The sequence below is a fragment of the Sinocyclocheilus anshuiensis genome, unplaced genomic scaffold (genome assembly GCF_001515605.1).
Source record: "Sinocyclocheilus anshuiensis isolate Anshui unplaced genomic scaffold, SAMN03320099.WGS_v1.1 scaffold320, whole genome shotgun sequence".
NCBI classification, from domain to species: domain Eukaryota; kingdom Metazoa; phylum Chordata; class Actinopteri; order Cypriniformes; family Cyprinidae; genus Sinocyclocheilus; species Sinocyclocheilus anshuiensis.
In genome coordinates this window covers 227,874-238,488 of record NW_015554092.1, presented here as the reverse complement: position 1 = coordinate 238,488, position 10,615 = coordinate 227,874, and the positions used below count along the sequence as shown (strand labels likewise).

The 10,615-nt window shown below is 36.4% G+C and overlaps 1 protein-coding gene across 1 annotated transcript; it reads left to right on the top strand.

Moving 5' to 3' along the window:
* The first annotated feature begins 1,262 nt into the window (after window positions 1–1,262).
* Window positions 1,263–2,520, top strand: LOC107669286 (uncharacterized). The gene is made up of 3 exons (XM_016461464.1): window positions 1,263–1,381; window positions 1,602–1,884; window positions 2,086–2,520. Exons 1-3 carry the CDS (start codon window positions 1,296–1,298, stop codon window positions 2,353–2,355), a joined length of 639 nt encoding a protein of 212 aa, XP_016316950.1. The 5' UTR covers window positions 1,263–1,295; the 3' UTR covers window positions 2,356–2,520.
* The last annotated feature ends 8,095 nt before the right edge of the window (window positions 2,521–10,615 follow it).

Genomic DNA, 10,615 nt, shown 5'->3' with positions numbered 1-10,615 from the left:
TTTCTTCGATTATGACTTTAGCCGGATTAAGGTAATCAAAAATCTCTGTTTACATGGTAGATTCTTAATCGGAGTATTGTCTTAATCGTATTAAAATCGGAGTATTGATGTCCATGTAAATGTAGTATGACATTTTTGGTGACACGATCAAATAGCAACCAGCGTATCTCTCTCTATATATATATATATATGTATAAACTGACTTCAAACAATGTTTTGCAATACTGCTTTCATATTCTCATTGAATTTACAGTTTGATGTAGGCCTACTATCCATTAAACAATACGTGATCAAGTTTCAGGACATTTGATCTGACTTTTATGTATTATTTATGTAAACGCTGGTAACGTGTTTTAATGGGCGCGCGCGATAAACATTCCAGTCACGTTTAAACTGGAGCGGAGTGAGTTACCATGGAAACGGGGAATCTGCACAATCATTCATAAATTAAACTGCTGTGTTTGCTCTGAGATGCGTGGCGGCTCAGCTGTGAATTTGTTGGAAATGTTGGGCTAAATAGAGCAAAATGAGACAATAGTGTTCCAAAAATGAAAGTCACTTACAGTTTTTCTCAGTCGCTTTGGTACATTTCTCACATCACTATTTACATTTGCACAACAGTTAGTTCAACCTCCACAACATTTAGTCATTTGTGAACCGCTGCACACAGTCATATACCTTGATGAGGCGGGTTTCAATCTGGCAAAAGGTAGAAGACGTGGAAGGAATCGCATTGGACAGAGAGCAACCATTGATGTCCCAGGCCAACGAGGAGGGAATATTACTATGTGTGCAGCCATCTCAGAAAACGGCGTCCTCACCCATATCCCCCGTCTTGGTCCATACAACACACAACATCTGCTGACTTTTTTAGACACTCTTTACAGGGACATAATCCCTGAGAATGAGAGGGGTCTAACTGGAGACCATCTGAGCAAGCATGTTGTTGTTTTGGATAATGTGCGTTTTCACCACTCAGATGTCGTCAGACAGTGGTTTGCAGCACATGATAGGATGCTGGTGGCATATCTCCCTCCCTACTCACCATTCCTAAATCCAATAGAGGAGTTTTTCTCTTCCTGGAGGTGGAAGGTATATGACCGGCATCCACATACCCAAATGGCCCTGCTAGCGGCCATGGATGCAGCATGTGATGACATCACAGCAGAGTCCTGCAGAGGGTGGATTCGCGGGGACAAAACAGGGGAAGAGGAAGACGAGGCCAAGTACATAGGCGGATCACTGGTGAAATCAGGGCTACAATTGTGGATCATGTTGTCAATCACGGCCTCACAATGGCTGAGGCTGGTCGAAGGGTGCAGCCAAATGTTGGGAGAACCACTGTAAATTCAATTATTCAAACATTTCGTCGGGAGAACAGGTGTGTATAAATGGACAGTAATTCAGCACTAAACAATCTGCACTGCACTACTGTCATTGTGTCATACATGAAGCTTGCAGTGGGACAAGAACTTGTCACTGTACATTTTACATTTAGACGTACAGCTTTACTGCATCACACATTTAGTGTATTGTAGTGTACAGTAGTGTTACAGTAAAGATTTGCCATATTTACTGTAATTTTACTCTGCACCACACAGGATTGCAAGACAACCTTGCAGAGGTGGAAGAGGGCCCCTTTTTACTCCGCAACAAGAGGAAGCCATTTGTGCAATGGTGATTGCAAACAATGCCATAAGGTTGAGAGAGATACAAAGTGCTGTTATAGAGGATGACAACATCTTTGGGAATATTGAATCTGTTTCAGTCGCTACAATTGACAGAGTGCTCAGGAGGAATGAAATGCGCATGAAACAATTGTACAATGTGCCATTTGAACGGAACAGCGACAGAGTGAAGGAGCTCCGTCACCAGTATGTACAGGTAAAACATGTATGTGTTCTATGCATATTCTAATGTTCAGTGCTGTAAACTGTTTACTTTGTGTAGTGTCATGCACTACACTTACATGACAGTTCTGTGTATGTGTATTCACAGTGCATACTGTACAATATGTTGTCCAAAATGCATTGTTACACAGGAAAAGTTGTTATAGTTTTTCTCACTCCCTCTTCTGTAATAAAGCATGTACTGGAGCTGGAGGGCAGGGAACCGCTGCACACATTCATATACCTTGATGAGGCGGGTTTCAATCTGGCAAAAGGTAGAAGACGTGGAAGGAATCGCATTGGACAGAGAGCAACCATTGATGTCCCAGGCCAACGAGGAGGGAATATTACTATGTGTGCAGCCATCTCAGAAAACGGCGTCCTCACCCATATCCCGTCTTGGTCCATACAACACACAACATCTGCTGACTTTTTTAGACACTCTTTACAGGGACATAATCCCTGAGAATGAGAGGGGTCTAACTGGAGACCATCTGAGCAAGCATGTTGTTGTTTTGGATAATGTGCGTTTTCACCACTCAGATGTCGTCAGACAGTGGTTTGCAGCACATGATAGGATGCTGGTGGCATATCTCCCTCCCTACTCACCATTCCTAAATCCAATAGAGGAGTTTTTCTCTTCCTGGATGTGGAAGGTCTATGACCGGCATCCACATACCCAAATGGCCCTGCTAGCGGCCATGGATGCAGCATGTGATGACATCACAGCAGAGTCCTGCAGAGGGTGGATTCGCCACTCGAGGAGATACTTTCCTCGCTGCATTGCAAGAGATAATATTCGCTGTGATGTCGATGAAATTATGTGGTCAGACAGAGAGGAACGTCTGGATGTGCATGAATGATTACAGTACTATGTATGTTGTATGTTCAGTTCCAATATGTACTGCAATGTTGTGCACAGCTCTACCCAAAGGGAGTTTATGTTTGTTGTAAATAAGGGTGTATTTTTTTTCTTTTGCACAATGCTGTGAACAAATTAGAATTGCAAAGAGCATATGCAGTAAAAATGTGAAACATACATATTCAGTGTCTTGTACTCAGTTACCTCACTAAATACAGTAATGTGTAACTTTACTGTATTTTTCAAATGGCTGTGTATATAGTATATAGTGCTGTCTTGAGCATTTTCAGGTAGTGTCACCAAGATCTGACTTTTTTGCATTGTTGACAGAGTACAGAGTAAACTGTCATAATGAAAACATGACAAAGCCATTTGACTATCTTGTTCATAAACAATGGTGTCAGGACTTTTCATCTTGATGACACTGACACTTTCATTGACATGAATACTTGCTTTTGAGGAATGACCTATCCATTTTGAGCAAGTGACACGCTTTTGCAGGTTATCAACTAGGTTTTGCAGTTTGTACTAATTGTTTTGAGAACTGCATTAACTGTTGTGCAAATGTTAATAGTGATGTGAGAAATGCACCAAAGCGACTGAGAAAAACTGTAATATTAACTTGTTTATTGAACTATTGTATAAAATCAAAATCACATTTGCAAACTTCATTATAATCATTAAAGGGGTCATATGACGCGATTTCAAGTTTTCCAGACTAAAGTCTCAAATCCAAAGAGATATTCTTTATAAAAGTTAAGACTGGTACACGCCCTCCAAAAACGCCTCGTTTAAACACGCCCCCACATGTCTACGTCACTGTGTGGGAAGATTTGCATAACGCCGCCCAAATGTTCACGCAAAGAAAGAAGGCCTGACTTTTATTCTCGCTGTAGTATTGTTGTTGCCGCCATCATGTTGTGAAGACGCTGTGTTTCGTTGTGAAAGCGAAACTACTTTGTTTGGTCTTCCAAAAGAGGAAACGACTACAAATCAGTGGTATTTACAACACTGTTCCACAACAGTTAACCCAAATATCCAGATGTGTGCAGCGCATTTTATGGGGGGCAGTTCCAACTTTGCAAGGACAGTCTGGCGCTTCTGACTCACAGACTGTAAGTACGTTTTCATAATTAAAGGATTTGCCACTGACGATTCAAACACGAGGTTTGAGCAGTGTAGAGTAGTGTTTGTTGTTTGTTGTTTCTCCGATCACAAATGTAGACATGGTTTTATGTTTAATAAAAAGACAGTTTAAGTCATTATAATCAGTAATTATGTCCCCTCTAGATGCAACAAATGCCTTGTTTATAATGGGTTTTATTGGTTTTGTCTCGTCGCTCCAGCCGGACAGGGCATATCACAGTATACCTTAAAGGGGTCATGTGATGTTGCTAAAAAGAACATTATTTTCACACACACACACACACACACACACTGCAGAGACGCTGGTGCTGATGTAAACGTCGACAGCCGCACTTATCACGAGGGCTCAGCAGACAGACATTACGATTCATCATGAGTGACAAGTTTTTAGCGTGATAAATTATAACGTATCTGATTTTGAATGTAGTGAGTGTATATTCAAGTAATCACAATTAATTATTGTTGAGTGAGATGACCAGAAGGCTCTATCACTGCAACTCCGAAATCAGAGCACATTTGAATTAATTAATCAAAACCGAAACTAAATATATCGGTTTATACGATCCTGTCTTTTATCTTTTAAACGGTCCAGATTGATAAATCCTTGAAAACTGCTAGACTTGATTAGTTTTGACTGTGCAAAGTTCTGTATTATGTTCTACAATATGAGCTTAACAAGAGGCTTCCTCTAGTTCTGTGTAAAATTATAGAGCGACACGAAGGTATTTTTTTTAATTGTCGGATTATAATTCAGTATGTATCAATGAATATAAAGAATATCTCTTTGGGTTTGAGACTTTAGTCTTTGCAACTTTACAGATCTTCTTTATGCACCAATAAAACAGAAATAAACTAAATGTTTACATACGGTTACAGTAAAAGTCATACATATAACAAGTCAAACATATAAACAACTTAAGGTACATTATACAAAATCCTCATTATGAAATTAAAGTATAACAAATGTAGGATATATGTGACCCTCTCAGTGAAATCCAGGCTAAAGTCTCAAAATCTAATTATGAGATAACAAGCACCAAAGTTTGATTTCAACCATTAATTTCACTATGATTTCAATCTTTGACATGGTCTTACTCAGTCAGTAATAAAGATATCAATGTTACATTTTCACAGAATGTTCTTTACCTTATGAAGGGTGATTTTATATAGAAGACAGCAAATCACCAAAAAATGACTTTAGCTGGGTTTTCACAGACAGGGTCACATATTATACAGAATCATAAATATATTTAAGTGAAATATTGCCAATATTAGCAAGATAAGCAGCGATGCTAGCAACACTTCCACGTGCGATTCACGGGATTAACTAATAACAGTGTAATGTAACTAGGGCTGCAACTAACGATTATTTTGATAATCGATTCGTTGGTCGATTTTTCTTTTCCTATTTATCGATTAATCGGATAAAAAAAAAATGTTTTGTTTTATTGACAAAAAACACACCGTTACACATTCTGCCCAATATCCTTCAAACAAAACGTACCAACTGAATGCTATACAAAGTCCGTGCTTAATTTATTAGACCATGGTCGATTATTTTTTCGATTAATCACACTTCTTTTTTTTGTTTTATTGACAAAAACACACTATCTTTGCACATTCTTGCCCAATGTCCTTAAAACAAACGTTCCAACTGAATGCTATGAAAACATACAGTGCTTAATTTATTAGACCACCTGCCATAATAAAGAGAAAACACATTTTTAGGAATTTTAGGAATCTGTCAAAAAATTGTTTAAATCAAAAAATGTTATTGTCATTTATTGGGCAAATAAACTTAAACAACTAAATATTATTTATTCACTTAACAAAAATGGCCTCCTGTGCTCTTAATAACAGCTTGCATTCTTGCTGGCATTGTTTATGTACTTTTTGACTGGGTATCTGAAAAAAAAAAACACACTATAAAGCTCTCTGCCTTTCTTTCATAGATAACAGCAATTATAGCATTAGAAACAGCCTACTACTGTTAATAAAGAGCTTACGCATATTGGAGGACTAACCCATACAGAAAGCTAAAAAATGATTTTGGTAATCACCAGTACTGTTAGTTTAGAGCAGCAGTGGCACAAACCATAATTTGTTAAAAACCTTACATAAATATGTTTTAATAAATTTGTTAAGCATTGTATATAGTGAATATATTTTAAATCTCTGCATTAAAAATTTAAATAATTATAAAGATGATAAAGTTTAATAAAATCACAAACTCAGTTGTAACCAATAGGTGTTTGAACACAGTCACGTCTTCCAGTCATTGCTTTATCCCGTAAAAGGCAGTTATAAAGCGTCTAATATTTATATTCAATTACACGCTTGTACGGTGACGCATTGCTGCCACACACATATTCTTTTTTCCACTCAATTATGTCGTAATAACGAGATGTTATGTCGTTAAAACGACATATTTTCTCGTAATAACGAGATGTTTTCTCGTTAAAACGACATATTTTTTCTCGTAATAACGAGATTTTTCTCGTTAAAACGACATATTTTTTCTCGTAATAACGAGATAGTATGTCATAAAAACGATATGTTTTCCCGTTATTATAGATATATGGTAGGCTGTATGTGAGCGAGCTGTCCGCGCTGCTGTCGCCACAGTCTGACATGAACGAGGATCTGCACGCTTCTGAAATTATTGAAATACACTGTTTTAAATGTATTTTAATGTAATGGTTTTTATTGTAGCTGCATGTGCTGTCGTCTGCCGCTTGAGAAAGCCCCCCCTCTCTAGTCTTGTTATGGTAAAGAAAGCCCCCACTTATGTTTTTTTTCCAGATGTTTCTCATCTGAGGTCTGTACTTTCTGCCATGTAGGCATGTTTTTACACACAGGCATATGTGATTATAATGGAAGTATAACTGGATATATTAATGGCTAGATTCCTAATGATTATACTTGATTAATTCCTATTTGGATTAATAAACATCTTCCACACATGTTTATTAGAATTCATCTCCAATCTGTCTACAATATAGTGCTATCCAATAACTGCACTCAGACCCATGACTCCTTTAGGCTTCAAAACTGAAGTTTGATTTAACAACAAATCGAAATACGAACAAAAATATTAATTCCGTAAGAAAGTGTTGTTCATTTTAAATTTAAATGCATAAATCTGGTGCATTTTAAGAGCAGAATCAAGTGACTCGATCAATGAAGAAATATGTGCACTTCTCTTATAAACAATTTCGTGCTCTAGTAGTAATTTATTTATTTGTTGCATTGATGTGAATGCGATGGTAGGGCACAATTTCACTATATACATTCTTATAAAAGCTACAAATGCTATTCTGTCAAGAGCAGGGAGTGATTTTCTCCTCGTCTTTTGTTGTTTGATTATCATTAACGCTGACACTTAACTCAAGAGACGAGACGAGACACGAGATTGGGTTCAGGAGAACGAGACGAGACAAGATTTTTACACATTTAAAAAAAAAATCTCAGTGACCAAATACATGACTGGATAAATAGTCTGCAGGTGCATTTTGAATTGTTTTCACTAATCATCTTGTAATAAATGTAATTTCAGTTCTGCTTTCTGAGTATGAATTATCATATGCAGTAAAAACAACATCACTCAAGCACTGGCTTCTCTCCTGAATGACTTCATGTGAGTCTCTTCAGACCTCAGAACTGAACATGAATTATGAGCTTCTAGAACCTTTGACCTCCTAAATGAACTCCTTTTCACAAATGGAACATAGAAATAAAAACAGTATAAATAACAATAAATAAACAACACTGTTCTTTCCTAGTCTTATTAAGTGCAAACAATAAGTGCAGCCATAATCAAAGTAAGCTACTCTCAATATTCAAAGTGCAAATAGAGACCAAATTTTTCATGCATGACACAGATCTATAGACAACTATAACCTATAATAGCCTACATACTAATAACAGCCTAGATATTGTATGTAGCGAGCATCAGGGAGTCGCTCTCAAAACGCGGGGAAATACGAGGCAAATGTTGGATCACAATAATTAGGAACCACAGTTTCCACAAATCCCTTCACTCGATTGGGATGTGCTCTTTTATTCTGGATGGCAAGGGCAATGACTGTATCGAGCGTATTTTGCAGTATTAAACAAAAGAGAGATCCTTCTTCTAGTCTCTCTGTTTAGTAATCAAAGCCTGGGTTTGGAGATGAGCAGAGCATCTTTAGGTCCACAGCTAAGAGATGATTGCCACGTTCCTATGGCATATGTCTAAAATATTATCTGGCTAATCATCATCATTTTTGAAGCTGACACTGTGTTTTATCCACCATTAGAGTTAATGCTAGATGTATAAGTATTCAATTTTCTGAGTAAAAACAAAAATACATGATTTATTTATATTTACATATCACACAGTTTTTTCTGAAACTTTAAATTTTCACCCCACTATCACATTTTTACAGCAAAGCACAATACAAATGTATGTAATACTCGAGATCTGCAAGTCATTACTCTGTGTACAACCTTCATATCATCTGTGCAATATTAAACAAGTCAAAGTGTTTCTGAAACATACTTCTGTTTGTTTGTTTTCACTTTTCACAGGAGCTCATGATCACGTGATCGAGTGACAGACAGTGAAGTGTCGCTCTCTACTGGAGATCAGCAGCATTACAGCTCAGAACATCAGCTTAAAAAGGTATATACAGGTGCATCTCAATAAATTAGAATGTCGTGGAAAAGTTCATTTATTTCAGTAATTCAACTCAAATTGTGAAACTCGTGTATTAAATAAATTCAATGCACACAGACTGAAGTAGTTTAAGTCTTTGGTTCTTTTAATTGTGATGATTTTGGCTCACATTTAACAAAAACCCACCAATTCACTATCTCAACAAATTAGAATATGGTGTTTGATTAGGGTTGAAGCAAAACTCTGCAGGGCTGCGGCTCTCCAGGACTGACGTTCGCCACCCCTGATATATAGGGATCTAATTAGGAGATTAGAACAATTATTGGAAGCATGATTATTGAATGCTGGCCATTTCTGAATATTTGTTTAATTCAAGACTATAGAATATCAGTTGCATTAAATAAAATTAAAGCATTATAAATAAAGTATCAGCCAAGATCCTCGTTAAGGAGCAGGTTTGAGTTTGGTCAGTGTGCTCTTCAGCTACTGTTACTAGCATCTCTCTTCTTCTCACGGGTAAGAAACAGGTTTCTAAACATTTGATTCCATTTTTCATTATAATTTACTTTACTGAAGAGCTTTATAGGCAAGTGTTTTCATATGGATGACTGGATTATTTGTTATTTTATTGTTTGTCTCTATAATCCTCGTTTAAATCAGGAAAAAATGCATGAAGACAGAGCAGTGAAAAAATGAATCTTGCGAAGCTTTTCAGATCAGATCTGCTTGTTCATTTACACTAGACACAATTTACATCATCAGTTTATTGATAGAGGCCTTCAACCTGAACTCAGGCTGTTTAGACAGGAACACCAGGCAACTAACTAATGAATACTGCACAGCATACACTATAGTTTCTACAGTTCAATTCAATGTACAAGATCACATTTTTTACATCAGTAGTTAACTGAACTAGTGACAAATACTTGGTTTCTGTGTAGCTGCTTTGAAATGACATAGATAGTGACAAATGCTCTACAAATACAATGACATCAAGAATGTTTGCATCACATTGTAGACATGATAAGCTGCTGAATGAGTCTTAAACTGACCGAACCAAAAAAATGAGAACAACTGTAAAATCTTGCATCAGATCAGTGTATGTATCATCATGCATTGCATTTAAATGTACATTTGATCAGTTCTTGCACTCCCTGTTGTGGCTAGATTTATATTCTGCTGTTTGAGCTACAAAGACAGTAAATATAGTTCAGACGAGCATAAGATGAATGTGTGTGAATGTATGTACCACACACACATCTTTTATTCTTTTTTATTAACACAAGTTAATTCTTTGTCGTCAAATTTTTTATCTTAAAATCAATTTTATCTAAATATTGTAGAAACTTAATTTGCTGTAAAGTTGCTTTGCAATGATTTGTATCGTAAAAAGCGCTGTACAAATAAACTTGACTTGACTTGACTTGACTTGAAGGTGGTGCTCTAATGTTGATTGAGAGGCTCGTGCTGCAGTTCCATTTCTATCACAGGTTTATTTGAATAATTGTGTGCTTGTTGTTGCCCCACTTAAACTCATGAAAACATTTCCAGGTCTAATTTCACCCCAGATTAAAAATAAAAAAAATTTGCATTAAAATTTAGCATATTTTCACTTCCATTATGTGATGTATGCTAGATGTCACTCTGCATTACATTCATGGGTTTGTACAGTCAGAGCTCTGCTATGTGTTTACGTAATATCCGTGATCCAGGATTTCAGTATTTAAGGAAGGTTTCTAAACAGTTTTGTCATATTTAAACAAACCTGCATAGTCAGTATAAAGTATGTGGATAGTGACACATTGTTTGTGTTATGCATATCTTTGGTTTGTGGTTAAGTGAAATCTTAAGCAGGTTTATTCTCTCCTGGAGAAGTATAGATTTATTACAGTAAAATGTATTTCATTAAAAAAGTTAATATTTATTTACAATTAATTCTAGTAATTTTTTACAACATCATGTACAGAAAAATACTGTTTTAAATGTCTGCATAATATCATACAGTAACACAAAAGCAGTGATTATATGTGAGATTACTGTAAATCTTTATCAGATTAATTC